This window comes from Notamacropus eugenii, chromosome 5, assembly GCF_028372415.1.
Source record: "Notamacropus eugenii isolate mMacEug1 chromosome 5, mMacEug1.pri_v2, whole genome shotgun sequence".
In the NCBI taxonomy this organism is placed as follows: Eukaryota; Metazoa; Chordata; class Mammalia; order Diprotodontia; family Macropodidae; genus Notamacropus; species Notamacropus eugenii.
Window position 1 is genome coordinate 84,163,837 of NC_092876.1, and position 21,575 is coordinate 84,185,411.

At 42.6% G+C, this 21,575-nt stretch overlaps 1 protein-coding gene across 1 annotated transcript in view; it reads right to left on the reverse strand.

Annotated features, from left to right (window-relative positions):
• Nucleotides 1-9,454: 9,454 nt before the first annotated feature.
• The window catches only part of TFAP2E (transcription factor AP-2 epsilon), a 40,014-nt gene continuing 27,893 nt past the window's right edge, over nucleotides 9,455-21,575 (reverse strand). The window contains exons 5-7 of the mRNA XM_072610072.1: nucleotides 20,876-20,994; nucleotides 19,172-19,313; nucleotides 9,455-12,106 (exon numbers count right to left, since the gene is read on the reverse strand). Coding sequence (XP_072466173.1) covers nucleotides 11,818-12,106; nucleotides 19,172-19,313; nucleotides 20,876-20,994 — 550 coding nt within the window. The 3' untranslated portion in view covers nucleotides 9,455-11,817. The remainder of the gene's footprint in view (nucleotides 12,107-19,171; nucleotides 19,314-20,875; nucleotides 20,995-21,575) is intronic.

Below are 21,575 nucleotides of genomic sequence, written 5' to 3' on the forward strand. Positions count from 1 at the left end.
TTCTTAAGCAAGGACCTCACTAAGCAAAACCCAGGCTGCCACAGATTTAGTCACACTGTACCTCTTCCATCCTGCCTCCCCTGGCACAGAATCGTTTTTAATGAGACACTTGCTGCTTGACAAAAGAAAAAGTTGTCCTGAAGGGACCCCAGAATGCCTGTGCAGGACCGTGATCCCCAAATGTCACTTAATCATGTGATACCTTTTGATGATCGTAAAGTCAGCTTGGTATATTGGAGAGAGTACACCCATTTGGAGTCAGATGCAGCTGAATAGACTTAGTAGGGCAGCTGGGTGGTGCTATAGTGTACAGAGTGTTGGGTCTGGAGTCAGAAAGACTCCTCTTCATGAGTTCAAATCCAGCCTCAGACACTTAACTAGCTATATGACCTTGAGCAAGTCACTTAGCCCTGTTGGCCTCAGTTCCTCATTGTACAATTGGAATAATAATAGCACCTCTCTTCCAGGGTTGTTTTGAGAATAAAATGAGTTATTAATTGTTTTGCAAACCTGAAAGCACTATACAAATGCTAGTAGCTGCTGCTACTACTACTACTACCACCACCACTACTACTACTACCACATTATGATGTTGGTTTCCTCATTCTTCAGGCTCCTTGATCTAAGTCAAATCGCTTCACTACATCTGCCATTTCTCCTAACTGGTTGAGGGTCCCAGGTGAAACCCAGATCTGCCTACAAAACATGTTTTTGGAAGACACTTGGACCATCTTTTGCCTGGTCCAGGCAAAAGATTGGGCCTGGGAAATGGTGGGGAGAGGGGTAGAAGAACAGGGCTTGCTGAAAGGAGCGGAAGTCTAGGTGGTTTTCAAAGCTTCTCCAAGAATTCTCAGTGAGATCAGTAGGATCCTAAAGTGGGTCTTTATTCTACTGGAATGGTGGAAACAAAGTACCCATTTTGAATACACTTGCAACCTAAATAAAGGTGTTTGCTTAAACAAACACTGTTTGGTTTGGCAGGCTGAGCTTCTCTAATGTTTTGTTCCCAATTGGTTTTACATAATATTTTCTTTTAAAGGAATGTAGCTCTTTTGTCCAGTAGTTGGTATTTCAACCAGACTGTTAGTACTTCTTAAGTCCCTGTTAAAGGAGAGGAAGCTTAGTTTAATGGAAGGAGACAAAAACTGAAGGGAAGATTTGGGTTCAAGTTTCTGTTACAATCCTGCTGCGATGCTTACTACCTGTGTGAGAAGTCACTTGAGTACTTTGAGTGTATAACATCATTTTAAAATAGTTGAAAAGAACTAGATGATATTTTAAGGTTTAAAGGATCATAGGTTTTGAGGCAGAAGAGCTCTTAGAAGTCATCTAAGTTCACCACCACAGCCCCTATTTTGGGTCGAGAGGTAGTGACTTGTTCAAGGTCATTTAGGTAGGAAGTGGTAGGCCTGGGTTTCTGGATTACTTCTAGGTCCTTTCCAGCTCTCAAACCTATGAAGCTAAGACTATTCCCAGTAATTCTAACAGTCTCACAATATTAGAGCTGGGGAGTTTTACATCCAGCTTCTCATTTTATAGAGGGAACTGAGATCTGAGAAATTAAGTGACTTGTCCGAGGTCACAGTATCAGGACTGGAATCCAAGTCTTGTGGCAGAGGTTTGTTTTGTCTTTCCCCACTACTGTACCATGTTGGCTTCTTGGAGATGGGAAGTAGTCTCAGCAGTTGACTCAAGTAAAGTGAGAAGGTGTGGGGACTACACTGTCCCTTTAATACCCCTTGATTCCTTACCAAAGATTCTGCACCTGATGGTCTTCCTATTGGCTCCCATCTGCTTACAGGTGATTAATAAACAGAAAACAATTTATCCCTTCCCAGACCTCTGGGTTGGAGGTAGGTTGGAGTGGGGAGCATCTGTTTAGCCCTGGGGTAGAGAGAGAATGCCAGGGCCAGCTGATGAAGAGATACTGGAGGTTTACCAGGAACCAACATCTTGGCACCTTCTGGGAAGAAAGAAGGAAACCGGGATGTCTGAACTGCCAACACAAAGCTGCTTTCTGAAGGACACTGAAAAGTCCCCCTGGTTCAAAGTGCCAGTAAATCTGGCCACTGGTACAGCTTGTGGACCCTAAAAGAGCAGAGAATCAAGCCCCCTCCTCTCCTTGAGGTTGCCTGCTGGTCCTTCACAAACTCATAACTAAGATCTTTCACTACAGAAGCAAAATCCACGAAGGAGAATTAGGATCATTCCCAGAAACCTTTCAAGGCCTGCTGCCTTATATTCATTTAATTACTGTTGCTGTTGGTGCCTGAGCTTCAGGGATGCTCCCTTGCCTCCTTAAGGTCTACTGAGGTTTTGAAAGGGTTCCATTTTCCTACTCCCCTTTTTCCCTCCCACCTCCAGCACTTTTATCTTTAAAAAGTGGGGAGAGGGATTCTATTCTGATAAATCACCTATTTATGTAGCCTTACAGAAGACCTCATTCTAGTATCTTGAATGTTGAGCTACAAGTTACTATAGAGATCATCTACCAACCTTTCCATTTTCAGAGGAGAGAACAGGCCAGGGGAGAGGAATTGGCTTACCCAATATCACTGTTTGTGTTAGAACAGGGACTAGAACCCAGACCTCCTAACTTCCAGTCCAGGACTCTCTTCACAGTACCATACTACTGCCTTCTAAAAGCCTGAATTCCCAGTGATTTAAAAGTCATGATGAGCATTCTTAGCTGTCTAAATGCATGAATTTTAATTTGAGGCCACCAGATGTGCAGAAAAGCCGCTAAGTAAACCAGCTATCTACACATATAATCACCACCTATTTTTCATTAGAGCCAAACCAAGCAAGTCAGGGACTGAAAAATAATAAAAATTTTCCCTAGGAAAAAAAAAACAAACGAATCATCAAGGAAAAAAAGGATGTCATGACCCTTTTAAAGTCTTTCTGTATTGTTCCAATATCCACAGTGAGCTGTTGCCTCCGCTCCAGCTAATAATCCTGACCATATGTCTTATTAGCAAAGCCTCAGGCCCAAGAAGTTAACAAAACCCTGTTCTCATTTTTTCGATTTCCTGGCTAAAGATGGTCCCTTCCTGAGGACCTCTGGTGGGTAGGTAACTGATAGGACCACAAGTCCAGTGTCAGAAGACCTGTATTTTTGTTTTCTTGATTCATTTTCTTGAATGAAGGCATAAGTGGTGTGTTTATCAAATCTACAGGTGGCACAAAGCCAGGCGGGATAGCTAATGTACTGGAGGTGAGTCAGGATTCTGAATGCATCAGGCTAGAACACTGGGCCAAATCTAATAAGATTAAATTTTAAAGGAATCAATGCAAAGTGGTACACTTGGATTAAAAAACAATTCCACAAGTATATATAAAGGGGAAGCATAGCTAGCCAAAATTGTCAGAAAAGGCTCAACACGAGTCAATAGTGTGATGGGGCACACAAAACTAATGTGACTGTGGACTGTATTAAGAGATGCATACTACTGGAATGAGATGCCACTGTACTCAAACTGTACTCAACCCTGGGCAGGTCATATCTAAAGTATTGTGTTCAGTTCCGGGAACCACATTTTAGAAATTCAAAGGACATTTATTTTTTGTTGTTCAGTGGTGTCCAGCTCTTTGTGACCACATTTGGGGTTTTCTTGGGAAAAGATACTAGAGTGGTTTGCCATTTTCTTCACCAGTTCATTTTCACAGATGAGAAAACTGAGGCAAACAGGGTGAAGAGACTTGCCCAGGGTCACATAGCTAATAAGGGTCTGAGGCCAGATTTGAACTTCTCTCTTTCTTATTCTACAGGGCAGCTAAGTAGAACAGTGGACAGAGTGCTGGGCCTGGAGTCAGGAAGACATCTTTCTGAGTTCAAATCCAGCCTTAGACACTTAGCTGTGTGACCCTGGGCAAGTCGCTTTACCCTGTTTACCTCAGTTTTCTCATCTGTAAAATGGCAAACCACTCCAGTATCTTTGCCAAGAAAACCCCAAATGGGGTCACGGAGAGTGAGGCACAATTGAAAAACTATTTAACAACAACTTCCTGACTCCAGGTCTGGTGCACTATCCACTGCACCATCCAGCCGCCCCAAAGATATTTATTAAGAATAGGCACTGCAGAGATACGAAGATAAAGATAGCCCCCACCCTCGAGAAGCGCACATGTATATAAGTAGGCATATCCAAGATATATACAGAGTAGATTGAAAGTAAGATCAGAGGGAAAAGTTTATTAGTAAATTGAAAGTGCCCGGGGAGGAGCAACCAGATTGCTCAGATTCCTGTCATGTGAGGAACTAGAGATGTTTAGACTGGAGAGGAGATTGGGGTGGGGTGGGAATGGAGGAGAGACGCAGAGGGGGAAAGGACACATAATGATGGCTGTCTTCGTGAAGAACTGTCGTGGGAAACAATCAGCTTTGTTCTGCTTGGCCTGAGAGAACTAAAAGGGTGGGAATTACAAAAAGGTAAATTCAGCCTTGATATAAGAAAAAAACTTCTGATAAGCACTCTGCAGAAGTGGAGTGGCAGGCTTCCCCTCATCACAGGTCTTAGAGCAAAGGCTGTGTGGCCCCTTGTTGGATACGTGCAGAGGATTCACTGGATATGGAAAAGATTCTTCATCAGACGTGGGTTGGACTCTATGGCTACTGAGGGCTTTTCCAACTCTGAAATTCTGTGTCCAAGGAAACAGTTGTGATGCAGTAGAATGGACGTTAGGTTTAGATGTGGAGAATCTAGGTTTAAAGCTTGTCTGTGTCACTTACTACCTGTAAGACCTCGGGAAAGTCATTTGCTCTGCCTATAGGCCTTGGTTTTCTCATTTGTAAAATAAAGAACTTGATTCAGTAGTCTCCTCAATTGCTTTCTAGCATGACATTCTATGGTCTTAGTTGGGTTTGTGCTGTGCAGCTCTCTTGGGTTGAGTCCACACGGGCTAAGTAGGAAGTATACCAAAGACAGCTTGGCCAAATTCTGGTGACACTCTGTACTGGCTCACCCTGGTTCCTTGTTGCTGCTTGTTTATAGCCAAGCCAAAGATGGAGCCAGGGGACAGACTTCAGGCCAGAAGGAATTTGTGAGTAGCTTTAGACTAAGACTTCTTAACTTTTCTGTCATGGATTCCTTTGGTGGTCTGTTGAAGCCTGTGAACCTCTTCTCAGAATAATGCTTTTAAATACATAAAGTAAATAAGATTACAAGGGAAACCAATTATATTGAAATACCATAGCAAGAAAGTTGATCTACATAGGTAATTTTGAAGTAGAAATTAGTATAAACTATCTCAAAACAACTTGCAACAACTAATTTGATATTCAATTCAATAAACATCTATTAAGGGCCTTCTATGTGGCAGATGGGCATCGAGGTGGCATAGTGAATAGAGTGCCCTGGGGCCTGGAGTCAGGAAGACTCATCTTTGTGAGTTCAAATCCAGCCTCTGACACTTGCTAACTGTGTCACGCTGGGCAAGTCAATTCTTTACCTCGGTTGCCTCATCTGTAAAATGAGCTAGAGAAGGAAATGGCAAACCACTCCAGCATCTCTGCCAAGAAGACTCCAAGGAAGGTCACGAAAAATCAGACATGACTGAAAAATGACTGCACAACATGTTCCAGGCACTATGCTAAGCACTGGATACAAATATATATGTGATTTCTGTTAGTGACAGAGTCATAGGTACAGCAATAATTCCTAATTGAAGGTAATGCTAAATTTCAGTTAGAAGTTAGTGAAAAGAAAGATGTCATTTTTGTCTCATGCAAGTTCATGGATACTAAAATCTAGGTCTGTGGTCCCCAATTCAAAAATTCTAGAGGTATCACCATTACCTCTGAGCCCTCCTGTAGCAGATGGGGGTTGTCCCCCACCCACCCCAGGAACAAAGAGTTTCAGCTTCCAGGGCCCCACATGTGATCTGTTCCCTCTTAGAAACCCTGCACCATGATGGGATTATATCAAATGACCTCTGGGGACCTTCCCAGTTTCTATAATATTGGCATAGGTGTAGGCATGGGGAAGCTGCAGCCTCGAGGCCACATGTGGCCCTCTAGGTCCTCAAGTGTGGCCCTTTGACTGACTCCAAACTTCACAGAACAAATCCCCTTAACAAAAGGATTTGTTCTGTAAAACTTAGACTCAGTCAAAAGGCTGCACCCAAGGGCCTAGAAGGCTACATGTGGCCTTGAGGCCATAGGTAACTCACCCCTGGTGTAGGAGATAAGGACTCATCATTCATCAAGGATAGTCCTGGTCAAAGAGGACAAGTTGCTCTGGGTCTTTTCACCATGACTCTACTAGAACCCTAGCTACAAAGTTGGTCTGGGTCTTATCACTGGGTACCATCTTTGCTAGACTAAACCTTCAAAGCTCATTAGCCAAGATCTGACTATTCCACAGGCACCGGTTGTGCCAATATCCACCAATATCTTCTCCTCAGTATCTCGACTCCTCCCCCCACCATCCTGTTAAGGTTTTCTTCATTTTATAAATAAAACAGACTAAAACCCACTTTTCATTTGGCCCCTTTCTTGGCCTTCCTAGGGGGGAGCAAGATTTTCTTCTCCCCAGCAATACTCACAGTTCAAACCAGGAGCAGTCTTGTAAATGCAAAGTGACATTTTAAGCGGTTTGGTTCCGTGATAATGTGCCATTAGGTCGTTATCCAATAAGGTTATTCATGTTTTCTAACTCAACCCAGCTGTGGAGGGAAGAATACAAAACCTCTTGCTGCTGTTGGAGGCTAGAATTTGGGGAGGGGGGTGGAGAGAGAGAGAGAGAGAGAGAGAGAGAAAGTGCTGTTAGTACTTGGTCCTGTCCTTTTCAGGGCCTCTTTGCCTTTTCTGAATATTTCCTTGGTATGAAAATTGTTTGGCATTTTACTTTAAATCTATTTAACATCTTTAGGAGGCTGGCCCTAGGCAGTGGACTCAATGCTGCAGTCTAAGGGCATGAAAGTAATAAAATTCCAAATTGCTTTCCAGAATGATTTGGATTTAGAGCCATTTTTTATATGCTTGTTGATAGGGGATGAAACACACAGAAAGAACAACATGAAAGACAAGATTACTGCCTACTAGCACTTTGCAGCGTAGTAGATATGGAGAATGGATAACGATGGAGCAAAAGAGAAAGGAATGAGAGCCCCGAGACACATACCACGAGTCCATCTCTAACAGGAAGAATTGTGGCTCACATTAAATTCACTGCAGGGCAGGTCTTAGAAAATACTCAGAAACTACCAGCCATACTCTGCCCACTCACTCTAGGATCCCAGGAAAACACATCCCAGTATTTCCCTAAGTGAGCACCAAAACTGAATGGATGGAGGGATGTCACTTTCATGCAAATACATACCATCCTAATTTTCCCATTGGTGGAATCTCTGGAACCAGGGCTTCCCAGAATTCAGTTCCCTGCCACTTGGACCCATTTCCTTGGGCATCTTGACTTGGGGGTGGGCCTCATTCAATAGTCCACAAATTAACCACTGAGGTTATCAAGAAGGAGGAAGAGGCTGTTAGAGTCAAGGTCAGTCTCTACTTCTTCCAGCTGGTGAAAGGTTTAAGGCTAATCACAGCCAAATGATTAGCAGACTCTTAAAGAATGGGCCAATCCTGGCAATTTCCTTTGTCAACCTAAAGTCCAGTGAAGGGTTAGAGTCCAGGGGTGGAGAACCTTCAGCCTCAAGGCCACATGTGGCTTTCTAGGTCTTTGGGTTCAGACTTTTGACTAGGTCAAAGTTTTATAGAACAAATCCTTTTATTAAAGGGATTTGTAATGTGAAGTTTGGATTCAGTCAAAGGGCCATGCTTTAGGACCTAGAGGGCCACATGTGGCCTCAAAGCCACAGGTTCCCACCTTTGTTAGAGTCAAGTCCAACAGACAGGAGGCAGTAGGGGCCTGATTGACCTCTGCTCCCCAAGCTGGGTGGCCCAGTCTGTAGGCTAACCACATGTGACTAAGAGGAATCAACCAGAGCCAAATGAATCACTTGGCTTCAGTCACAAGCTTGCCCTCCAGAGGCTTCTCAGTTTGACTCTTCTGTGCTAGGCTACCCCTCCCTAGATCCTTAGCCGTGCAAGATGAGACCACGATTTCCTAAACCTTTCCCCTCCTGAATGCAGGACACGTGAGCTTCTGTGCAGAAGAAAAATACACTTTCCAGCCATCTCTCTCAATAAGGCATTGAAGTTCTTATGCTTTTAATTTTCTTTTTGGGGGGAGGGAAGCTGTGAAGTGGAAAAAATAATAATTTGTTGTATTTGTAGCTAGGAGAGACAGCATGCCATAGTGGATACCAAGCCAGCCTTAAAGTCAGGAAGATCTGTATTCCAGTGTGTATGACATACTGACTGTGTGATCCTAGGCATGTCTCAACATAAGCATATCTCAGTGCTCTAGAACAGGGGTGTCAAACACAGATGCATTCAACCCCAAACCCTCCCCAGTGCAACCTGAGCCAGATTAAAATGTAATCGAGAAATATTTAACAAAATAAGTATAAAATAAGGCATAGATAATATTACATTTAAAAACTTAATCATACAAGTGTATACTTAGCATATTATTAGTCTATATTAATGTATATATGTATATATACATGTGTATATACATATGTATGTATATGTGTATATACATATATACATATATATCCTCACTTAATTGTAGCCTTCTTGGGGGAGAGGGGGAGGAAGGAGCAAAAAAAGGACAAAGTAAAAAGTGCACAGCAGAGAACAAAACAAAACCTACAGGGAGGAAAAGATGGACAGCTCTGAACACAATGCAGAGTATTTATTATATAGGCTTTCTTGAAATGGAAACGTATTGCCTTATATTTTGTTTCCTCTCCTGTTCTGCTGTGCACGTGGCAAATTTTTTTCTTTTCTTATTTTGTATTTAATTTTCTTTTTTCTTTTCTTATATTTAAATTTTAAAATTTTTAAATTTACAAAAAAAAACCCCACTTTAGTCAATATGCACAGTCCATAGGGATCCCTATGTATAACTTAGTGGCGTCTCTACCACTGTACTGGGTAGCTCTTTATGGCTTTAAGTTTCAGAGAAGGTGCTAACCTGCACTGGCAGGAATCTCTTCCTCTAGGATTTCCCTAAACCAATGAAATCACAGGTTAAATCCCTACCCACTATATTTGCCTCATTCTTGTTCAGTTATTTCAGTCTTGTCTGACTCTTCATGACCCTATTTGGTGTTTTCTAGGCAAAGATACTAGCATGGTTTGCCTTTTCTTTCTCCAGTTCATTTGACAGGCGAGGAAACTGAGACAAACAGGGTTAAGTGACTTATCCAGGGTCGCACAGCTAGTGTCTGAGGTTGGATTTTAACACAGGTCTTCCTGACTCCAGGCTCAGTGTTCCATTAACTGTGCCACTTCTCTACCCTATGTATTTGTATAATATTTTATACTTATTCAGAATATGCTGCTATTGGTACTTCACCAGTAACCTTGTGTGGTAGGGTGACTATTCCCATTTTGTGAATGAGGCAACAGAGGTTTGAGCGATTTACCTGTAGCCACAAAGTCAGTAGTGGAGCTCTGATGAAGAACTCAGTCTCTTAACATTACCTTTATGCTCTGCGACTTCAGGATTGCCTGAAAGCCTGCCAAGTTTATAGCCAGATGGAACATTTACTCATGAATTTCAGGACCCTACACTTCAAACTAAGAGGTTGGAGTTATCTTCTCATGCCAAAAAATAGAGACAAGTTAGGGGCAGCTAGGTGGCACAGTGGGAACACTGCACCTGGAGTCAAGGAGATCCTATCTAGCCTCAGACATTAATCAGCTGTGTGACTCTGAACAGGTCATTTAACTCGACCTCTGTTTCCTCATCTGTAAAACACTAAATACAAAAATAATGAGACAATAATAGTACCTACCTCCTCCCAAGGTTGTTGTGAGGCCCAGATGAGATCATATTTGTAAAACGCTGGGCATCTAGTAGGCTGTTGTTGAGTCTTTTTCAGTTGCGTCTGACTCTGTGATCCCTTGAGATCTTCTTGGCAAAGATACTGGAGCAGTTTGCCATTTCCTTCTCCAGCTCATTTTACAGATAAGGAAACTGAGGCAGTCAGGTTAAGTGACTTCCCTAGGTCATGCAGCTAGTAACCTTCTGAGGCTGTATTTGAACTCAGATCTTCCTAAATCCATTGCACCACTTCGAAGCCCAATATATGCTTATTCTGGTCTAAAATATGAGCAACTTTATACCCACATTATCTCATTTGAGTCACAAAACAGGTCTCATTCGCATGCCCATTTTGTAGATGAGGAAACAGAAAGGTTAAGTGATTTACCCATGGTCAAACAACTAATGTCATAGAGAGGATTTGAACCCAGGACTTCCTGCCTCTACACCCAGCATGTTGTCCATCATACTACATTCTCTTTCAGCTTTCCCCAAGCTGATTCTTCTAGCATTGGCAGAGCCCCTTACCATTACCTTGTAATTGCTTTCCCACTGACAACCCATCCCACCTCTACCCCCAGTCCCCAGCCCTTAGCCTGAAGAAGGACAGGGAGGGCTGCTCAACCAATCAAAAGATTTTATTAAGGGGACACCTTGGTGGTTTGAGGAGAATACATCTATCTCAGGATCCAGAGAAACAAGAGTCAGTTCAGCGCTGGCAAGGCCTTACTAGCGACCCGATGGCAGAGGCGGCAGTATCTCAGCTGCCATCCTGCCAAGCCAGAGGTTCCCAGGGATAGAACTACCCCCCTTCCTTCTCGTGTCCGTTGGCCAGAGGTCCCTTGGACAGACTCTTGCCGGAATAGGAAAGAAACCAAACCAATCAGAATTCCCAATTCAACCCAATATAAATAACTTGCAGTGGACACTTTGAGACATTCTGATTTAATTAGAACATAAATAAATATATACAGATGGCGGCAGGGCCGTGGAGTTTGGCCTGAACTCAAGGGCTGCTTCTGCTTTGTGTTTTTGCAATAGCTCCTCTCTCCCTTGGGTCCCTTCCCATCTTGGGGAGGGGGGAAGGGAAGGAGATGGAAAGAAGGGTTATTGAGGAACCTAGCAAAACCTATTCTTCATATCCACTACTCTCCTGGGAGGATAGGATAGGGGGAGGGGGTCGAAGAGCCAGTCCTTGAACAACACTCAACTCTCTCCCAATCACCACTGATCACTGGTTATCAGCTCCACTGGATATTTCCTATGCCAAGAGGGGCCCCCTCCATGTAGTGAGGCAAACTGAGTGTCTCTCAACAACTCCCCTCCCACCCATACACACAACACCCCAGTTTTTGCCAGACAAAGGATTCCCACTCTTATCTGGAACTCAGAACATCTGGATCCTCCCCCACCCTAGTCACCACCCTCCCCCCATCCCTTGCCCTATAAAGCCCCTTCCCCACCCCTTACCTCACAAAGTGAGGCTCCCTCAGAAACCTTCTCATCCCTGGCATTCTCTAAACCCCTTCTACAGAGAGAAGAACAGAGAAGCCAGAACATTGCACGTGTGATGTAGGATGACTGGGTCCCCAGCTTCAAAATTAATCAATCGACAGAGAGAGTGAGGTCTCTAAACTGACTGGCCCTCCAACACCCTTCCCCTGCTCCTGATTTCAGCAGACTGTTCCACGTTTTCCCATCTCTTTTTTCCTTCTTCCCCCCATCACTGCCTTTGAAAGCAAACAAGGGATCTTTCCAGCCTGCGCTCCAGGATGACCCAACAGTCAGACTGCCTTTTTTTCTTCTTTCCCTCCCACCCCCAAAACTCAAGAGATCAGTCCTCCTCTCCCAAGCTTCAGAAGAGCTTCAGGATGAAGAAGAGAGTGGAGGTGAGAGGTAGGAGGCAGGAGGTCAGGGCAGATTATTTCCGGTGTTTCACATCCTTTTCTGATGCTTTTGAGTCGCCAGCTGGGTGTCCGTTGCCTGAGCTGCTCAGGAACATTTTGTCGAGTCCCTTGAGTGACTCAACCAGGTAGTTTTGGAAGGCAGTGAGCGCAGCACAAATGGCCGGACCCCCAAAGCCATGGGTGATGAGGCTGAAATGAGTGAGGCAGCTCTGTACTCCTGGCTCCAGGATGAGAGACGGTCGGCTATTGCCCAATGGGGAACGGTCCTGTGCCATCAGGTCTGAGAACTCCTTACAGATTTGCCTGGCAGGAGAGGAGCGGGATATCTGGGGTTAGTTAGTAAAAGAGGGATAGGACTGGGAGGAAAAAGGAAAAGGTCTAAGAGAACAGGATGGGAACTATCATATGTGTATATATACACACATACATACATATACACACATATACATGTGTATATGCACATACATGCATATATACACATATACATTTATGCACATTATATACACATACATATACACACACATTGTTTACATCATATATAAAGTTTATAAAGCCCTTTCCTCCCTACACCCCTGTGAATCAGGTGAGTATTTCCATTTTACAAATCAAGAAATATTAAATGATTTGTATAACTCTGACCAGGTCACTCCCCTACTCCCTTCAAGGGTTCCCTGTTGCCTGTGGGTGTGATGTTAATTAGATATTCGTGGGTCATTAATAGACCTCAAGCTCCTTTTCTTAATTTCTATTGAGGTACTGAGTCAAAGGGTCCTGCCCTCCAACTCTGAAAAGTGTGCAAATACTAAGGTGAGGTTTTACTTTGGGGCTTATTTTTGGAAGAAGGTTTGTGCTCCAGATGAGACTCTGGGAAACTGCTTAGGATCCCCCGGCTTTGCAAACCCAGATGTTGGTACTTCTTTCTCTGGTAACTATGTATGTATTGCTTATGGTCAGACAGTTGGAAGCCCTGTCTGTTGATCTTTATTTCTCTGTTTGTATTTTCTCTGAAGTTCTCTGAACTAAGTGAATAATGCATGTGCTTAATTAAAGTGATTGTTGATCCCTCAAGAGTTGCCTTTCCTTTTAGAAAAACAGATCAGAGAACCTGTGAAAGGCCATCCTAGATGTGTCAGGGTGCTTGCTTTTACAATGGGTTAAAGTTCAGACTCAACATAGCATTCAAGGTTTTCCACAATCTGGTCCTATGTAGCTAATAAATATCAGAGCTGGGATTCTAACTCATGTCTCATGACTCCAAGAGGCAGCTAGGTGAATAGAGTGCTAGGCCTGAAGTCAGGAAGACCTGAGTTCAAATCTAGCTCCAGATACTTCCTAGATGTGTGACTCTGAACAAGTCGATTTTCCTCTGTCTCCCTCAGTTTTCTCAACTGTAAAATGGGGATGGTAATAGCATAGACCTCCTAGGGTTGTGTGAGGAAAAAATGAGGTAATATTTGTAAAGGGCCAAGTACAGTCCCTGGCACATAGTAAGTCCTTAATAGCTGTTCCGTTGCCACCCACTACACCTCCTCTAATGGATGAGCAGCTATTCCCATATCATTTGAGAATTGTTGGGGTGATGAGGGTGGGGATGGGGGGGATGGGAAGGACAAGGGAAGGAGATAGTATCCCATGGCTGTGTAGGTGATTATAGATCTGAGTAACTATGGTCATTAATAGGTATAACAGATAAACAGCTACTTTGTGCAAAACTTTAGGGTGAAGACAGACAATTAAGGCATGTTCTGGCCCTTCCCTCATAGAATTTAATTTATGGTATAAGAGAGGAGCGGAGATATAAAAAATACTACTACTCCAAGGAGCTAAAAGACAGAAGTTTCTACATAGAGAATATAACAGCACTTTTTATGATAATAAAGAACTAGAAACAAAGTAAATAACCATTAATTGGGGGAATCGGTGAATAGATTGTGACATATCAATGCCATAGAATATAATTGTATTCTTTTTTTTATACTGGATCTGTGATTTCATCCATGTAGGGAACTCCCAGTGAGGCAACTCCCTTCTCCTATGCAGATCTCAGTGTGAAGTATAAAAACCTTGTCCAAGCCTCCTGGGTATAAAGGATTTAAACCTAATACACCTCAAAAAGCCAACAACTATGAAGGATTCAGAAAAACCCAGGAAGAACTCGTATGAATTGATACAGAATAAAATAACCAGAACCAGAAGAACCATGTTATGCAATGACCACAACCATTTAAGGCAAACAGCTTTGAATGACATTAGAACTCTGATCAAAAGAGCAACTGATTGACCTTAAAGGACTGACACTAACACATACTGCCTTCTGCTCAGCAGACAAAGACGCTGATGGATGATAGGGGTGGAATGAAGCGAATGTTTGTCACATAAGGCCAATGTATTCATTTTTTTTACCACTGTTGAGGGCAACACCATCTTCTCTGTCATCTGGACTCACAACCTTAATGTCCTCGTAGATTCTTTACTCTGTCTCATCACCCCCTCCCCCCAACTGCTGTTGTCTCTGCTTTCACAACATCTCTTAAATATGCCCCCTTCTTTCCTCAGATACTGCCACCGCTCTGATACAGGCCCCCATCACTTCATGCCTGGACCACTGCATAGCCCTATTGGTTGGTCTTCCTGCCACAACTCTGCCCCCAATTAGCCCATCCTCCATTCAACTACCAGAGTAATCTTCCTAAAGTTGAGGTCTGACCCTGGCACACCCATTACCTCTCTGATCAAATATAAAATCCTCTGTCTAGCTTAAATTTTAAGCCCTTCATAATCTAATCCCTTCCTCCCTTTCCAGTCTTCACACAACTTACTTCCCTACAATATGGTTACCCTGATCTCTTTACTGTTCCTTGTACATGCCATTCCCTCAACTCCAAGCATTTTCATTGGTTGTCTTCGATACCTGGAATTCTCTTCCTTCCTCACATCTACCTCCTGGCTTCTCTGACTTACTTGAAGTCGAAGCTAAAGTCCTACCTTCTGCAAGAAGCCTTTGCTGATTAATACCTGCCCTCTATTGATTATCTCCAATTTATTGTGTATATTACTTGTTGTACCTAATTATTTGCATGTTATCTCTTCCCATTAGATTTTGTATCCCTAGCACTTAGCACAGTGTCCAATATAGAGTAGGTACTTAAATGCCTCTTGATTTGACTTGACTGTGGATAAAGTAGGTGGGAAATATATTTTGGGAAATGAAGGTCATGCTTAAAGAAGGCATACAAAAATTTTTTAAATAAAACTTCAAAAAATATTTTAGAGAAACATTGCAAAACTTAACTCAAACTAATTCAAGATATATTAACAAAGAATCAATAAAACTTTTTTTTAGAAGAAAAGAGATATTGGAACTAGAAAGGAAGATATTACAGGCACTCTCTATATAATTCATCCTTTGGTTCCACATTTAAGAAAGCAGCATTGCAGGGGCCAATAAGTGAACTAGGAACATGTTTAAGAGGAATAGTCATCCAAAGACGATGTTCTCAGAAAAACCTGGGAAGGCTTACATGAACTGATGCAAAATGAAATGAGCAGAACCAGAATAACATTGTATACCATAACAGCAATATTGTATGATGATCAACTGTGAATGACTTAGCTTTTCTCAGTAATACAATGATCCAAGACAATCCCAAAGGACTCATGATGAAAAATGCTCTCCATCTCCAGATGGAGTTTAGATGCAGATGAAGACATAATTTCTCTTTATTTCTTTATTTTTCTTATTTTTTTTAATCCCCGTTCTCCTCTTTGGGTCTCAGTTTCCTCCTTTGTAAAATTTGGCCTCCATGATCTCTAAGGTTCCTTCCATCTCTGACACTCCACAATTTTCTTCCATCTGGGTAGTAGGGGAAGGTTTTATGGAAAAGATAGGATTTGAGCTGGACCTCTATACTCTTTCCTTTGGTGATCTCCTCAGTTCTCATAAGATCAATTATCATATCCATACAGATGCTTTAAAGAGACCTCAGAGCCAGAAAGATCAGAGTTTAAGTCTCAGTTCTGACATAATGTGACCCTAGGCAAATCATTTAACCTCTCTTGGTGTTTTGGGCAATTCTTCAAGACTATAAGCTGCAGAGAAAGGATCGACTTGTATAAGGAGTTCCTTATACCAGTGAAATTGCAGTTCCATTTCCTGTCCCTATCCATATTACTCCCTTATTGATGGAATAACTAAACTAGTAGATGAAGAAAATACTCCGAATATGGTTTGCCTAAATTTAGGCAAAACTATCAATAAAGTGTCTCATGTTATCCTTACAGAAAGATGAAGATATAATCAGAAGGGTTCAGAGCCGGTTGAAAGCAGAACGCAAGATGTGGGGCATTCATCCTGTAAACAAAGGTTGGATGACCACTCCACGGGTGCATTATTATTGGGATTCCTTTTGTAAGGAATTGGGATTGGTCCCTTCAAACTCTCGAATCATGATTCTGATTTCAAGCTCGAGGTCCCTGAGGCATCTTAAATTAGAAACAGAACCAATTTTCCCTTCCTTAAAACCCATCTTTCTCCCAAACTTCCCTATTAAAATGAAGGGCCTGCCCATCCTTCCAGTCACCAATGTTCACAACCTCAGGGTCATCCTTAACTCTTACTTTGCATATTCAATCCATTTCCAAATGTTTCCATCTCTCATAGACATCTCCTTCTCTCCAATCACATATCCAACACCATAGTTCAGGCTTTTGTTACATTCTGGATGATACTATTATAATAGCCTTCTCATTGGTGTCTCTGCCTCCACTTTCTTCCCCAGCCTCCATACAGTCACTAAAGTGATTTTCTTAAAGTATAAGTGTAACCATGTTACCTCTTCCTCTTCCTCAAAATTTAGTTACTCCTATTATCTCTGGGATCAAATATAAATTCAATTTACTATTTAAAGTTTTTCGTAATCTTGCCTCATCTTACCTTTCCAGCCTTCTTATATCTAACTCCCTTGCATCCATGCTCTAGTCCAACCATATTGACCCTTGGTTGATCCTCACCCATGACAGTTCATTTCCCTTGACACACGGCCTTTGCACTCTGTCCCTCATACCTGGAACATTCTCCCTCCTCACCTCTGCCTCTTGGAGTTTCTGGTTTCCTTCAAGACTTAGTTCAAACTCAACCTTCAGTATATGGCCTTTCTTGGTAGCCACTTCTCCCTCCTCCAAATTTCTGGCACCTTCCTCTCCAAGGTTACCTTCTAACTGTTTTATATGTGCTTTGTGTATACCTATGTATATGTATGTTGTCTCATTAGAATGTGCCCTCCTTGAAGGCAAGGACTTTATCATTTTGGTGTCTGTATTCTCAGTGTCTTGCATACAACAGGTGCTTAATAAATGACTGATGATTAATTGATAAGTAGGATTTTAAAAGGCAGAGGCCCAGAGAGAGGTAGGGCAATCCAAATTAAAAAAATGAAGTCATGGCAGTTAGAAACCACAAGATATATTCAGGAGACAATGAGGAAATCAGTTTGCCTGTAGTAGAGGGTTCATTTGGGAGAGTAATGAAAGGTCATGGCAAAGAGGTAGGGAAGGGGCCATACTGCAGAGGTAGGACCCTGAATTCCAAGTTAACAAGTTTTGATTTTATATTATAAGCAATCAATACGACAAAAACGGGACATTTAGCCCTCATGTATAGGATGGACTGAAGGGAAAGAGGCTGATGGCAGGAAGACCAGTTAGGAGAGTACTATGAAAATCTTAGTGAAAGAAAATGAGAACTAGGAAAGGACAAGTTAAAAAATAAAAGAAATGTTAAGGAAAAAAATTAACAGGATTTATTAACATTCAATCCGATGTCAGAAGGCTGGGGGAAAAGAGGAATCAAAAATGACATCAAGATTTTAACCCTGCATGACTGTGAGAATGGTGATATCATGAACAGAAATGGAAATATTAAAGAAAGGGACTTGGCTGAACTTACAGAAGGAAGGTGGGAAGAGAAAGAATCATAGGATTTAACCAGTTATGGTACATGAACATAAGAGAATATTTCTTCATTGTAAGAAACAATGAATATGAAAAACAAAGAGAAGTTTGGGAAGACTTATATGAACTGATGCAGAGTGAAGCAAACAAAAGTATGGAAACAATGTGCAGGACAATAAAAAGTGAAACTGAATGTTGTGAAATTATTACGACCAAGCCTGGTCCCAAAGAAGAAATAGGATGTACTTCCCTCCCATTTTGCAGAGGTGAAGTCTATAGATAAGGAACACTCTCTGTAATCTGGGACTTCATTGATACATTGGCCAGTTTTGCTAAACTTTTTTTGTTTCTCTTTTTAAATTTTTTGTTATATGAGTTAGTTTTCTGAGACAGAAAGGTGTTACTATGTTGGGAAATGAAAGTGACAAAACCAAAATATAATAATATTATATAGTTTTAAAGAATCGTGGGATTTTTAGAGCTACATGGGAATGGATGAGTTGAACACATGTGGGGCTTCAGACTCTCCTACAGCCAACAAGCAGGGAAGAGTTTAGGGCTAAAGATTCATATGTTGGAGTCATCACACAGAGATGATAATTGAAAACTTGGGAAGAAATCAAAGTATGGTAAGGGAAGGAAGGTCTACAGTTACCTTCCTCATGTATTTGAAGGCAGGTCTGTCATGGAGAAGAGGACAAGATGGACCCTACTTGGCCCCAGAGGACAGAATGGGGAATAATGGGTGTAAATTGTCAGGAGGCAGATTTTAGGAGGATAATTGAAGAAAACTTGCTAACAACCCTTGCTGAATGGTCACAGTAGATAGTGGGTTTCTGCTTTCTGAAGGTTCACAGAACCAGAGCTAGAAGGATCCTCAGAGGCAGTCTAGAGGAGGTTGACTTTCTCATTTTACATGTGAGGAAACTGAGGATCGGGGAGATGCATTTTCCAAGGTCACAAAGATAGTAAGTGTCAGAAATGGAACTCAAACTCAGATCCTCTGATTCCAGAGCCAGTGTTCTTTCCACTGTTTTATAATTTCTCTTAAGGTTTTCAAGAAGAGGCTGCATTCCTGTCCAGGTGGAGGCTGAGCTGGGTCAATCATCAATCAGTCAATCAATAAACATTTATTAAGCACCTACTATGTACCAGGTACTGTGCTAAAGCACTAGGGATACAAAGATACAGACAAGAGACAGTCCCTGCCCCCAAGGAGCTTATACTCTAATGGATACCTTGGGAGGTCCCTTCTAGAGATTTAGAGATCTCTCAGGCTTGCCATGGAATGCTGTTGGTTGGGGGAAGGGGGGTTGGGAATGATTGTGGATGACAGGGATGTATGTGTCCGGTCAATACGGCCCTTTGTGCCAGCACCCCACCCCAACCTAGCCCCAACCCTCCACAGCACATACTCACTTAGTGGCTAGCAGCATGTTCTTTCGACTGTGCAGTTCTGCAGGGTCTGCATGTTGCCGGCACAGGTAGTCAGCTGCTGCCTTGGCTGGGAACTCTGTCTCACATACATAACCAAAATCCCTGGCGAGGTGCACGGCCTCTCCTGGAGAGGGGTAGAAGGCTGTCACCAGAACCTGAATGTTCTCCTCCCTCATGTTACCCCTGTTCCAGAGCGTCTGGGTCACATTCTCTCAAGCTTGGAGCTTCTTTTATGAGGGAAAGTGGTCTAAGGTACCCGTTTCTAACTTGACCAGCCTCAGGTGGGGGCTCCTCATCCTCACAGCCTGCTCCTCAGCCTCCACTTCTTACTTAGTTTCCTTCAAGTCTCAACTCTCTCCCCCATGAAGCCTTTCCCTTTGCTCTCAGGGAGCCCCTGAAAGCTCCTTAAGAGCAGAGTGTGAGCTGTTCTTGACTTTGTTTTCATCCTGAAAATTCTACAGTTGGTAAGGGAGAAAAACACACACACACACACACACACACATACACACGTGCACATATAGATACCCACACATACCCATGCACATACACACATATCCACACACATACATGTATACATACACACACATACATACACACACACACACACACACACATACTATAGCATCCTGGACCCTCTGAAGCTTCAGCCTTTTAAGGACCACGAAAGGTGTAGCCAGTTTTAACTCAATTGATGATGTTGCCCCTTCCATCCAGAAGAAACTTCTTCATACTTTGTAAAAAGATAACCAAACATTTCTCATTTTCTGCTCCTCATTTTCCTAAATAACTAAATCAACTGGGGTGGGAGGGAGAAGCCATTGGTCAGAGGTCATCTATCCCACCTATATATATCACATGTAAAAAGATTCAAAAAAAGTGCCATGCTGTGGGGAAACCTCAGAATTACTGGAACTAGCCCGGGTCCCTTGCACATAGTAGGTACTAAATGGATGTTTGTTGAACTAAATTGAATTGAATTTTGTTCTCCCTCATTAAAATGAGGCCAGGATCTTAAAGTCAGCTATGGAAGCTTACCATTGTGCCTCAGGAAAAAAAAAAAAACCTTACTATTTCAAGTAGAGCTATTGTTGAGCTGGGCAGCTATTATGGACAACTAGGTAGTGCAGTGGATAGAGTGCTGGGCCTGGAGTCAGAAAGACTCATCTTCCTGAGTTTAAATCTGGCTTCAGACACTTCCTAGCTGTGTGACTTTGGGCAAGTCATTTGGCCCTGTTTGCCTTAGTTTCCTCATCTGTAAAATGAGCTGGAGAAGGAAATGGCAAATCACTCCAGCATCTTTGTCAACAAAACCCCAACAGGGGTCACCAAGAGTTGGATACAATGAAAGTGACTGAACAACAACATTGTTGCATTGGGGCTAGCCTTCAAGTTCCTCTGTTTCATCTTCAATTCACAAACATTCATTAGATGCCTACTATGTGTAAGGCAGGAGGCCTCAGGTTTCCCATAGCATTTTGCCTGGACCTTTTCTCCTTTGTCCTTTCCTTGCTTTCCCTTCTATCACAATGATAGGTATACATGTCTTATTCTCCTACTGGATCACAAGCAAGATCCGTGTCGAACTTAGCTCTATTATCTCCTGTGCTGATAGGATGCTGCCCACCGCAGGCTTTTAGTAAGCATATGTTGAGAGTAGAGACTAGCCCACACCTCAGCCACACTTACCCTCCACCAGTGAGGTAAGTAGGGTCACATTGGCTGCCTTCCGACGCCCTGCTGGCAAGTTGAGGCCAATCTTCTCCAGTCGCTCCCGAAGGCATCGGCCTCCATTTTTTGATTTGGCCCTGTAAATGAGGGAAGGACATAAAGGCATGGGTCAACAGATTCCAGAGACTAGCTGAGACCTTCCCTTGCCTCCCCTACCCATACTCCTCTGGGGGAGGAGAGTTCTTCCCATCCAAATCCAGCTAGAGGCAGACAGAAACCAAGAGTTAGACAATGGGGGGGTAGAAATTGGTGACTGCTCACCCTTACTTCCTGAAGTATTTCAAAGACTGTCACATAGAAGATTTGTTCTTGTTTCCCTTAGGGGAAACAGGAGAAGGTTACAAGGAGGTAAATTTCAGTTTTGATATAAGGAAAAATTTCCTAACCATTAGGGCTATCCAGAAGTGCAAAGGGATGCCTTGGTATGTAATGAGTTCTCCTTTACTGGAAGTGTTCATACAGAGGTTGAAACGACCATTTCTCAGAGAACTAAGTGGTGTAGTGCAGAAAACATTGGCCTTGGAGGCAGGAAGAGCCAGTTCAAATCCTGATTGTGACATGACTAATTGTATGATCCTGGGTAAGTAATTTAAATTTCCTTGGTCTCAGTTTTCTCATCTGTAAAACGGAAATAACAATAACTTCTGCCTTCCAGGAT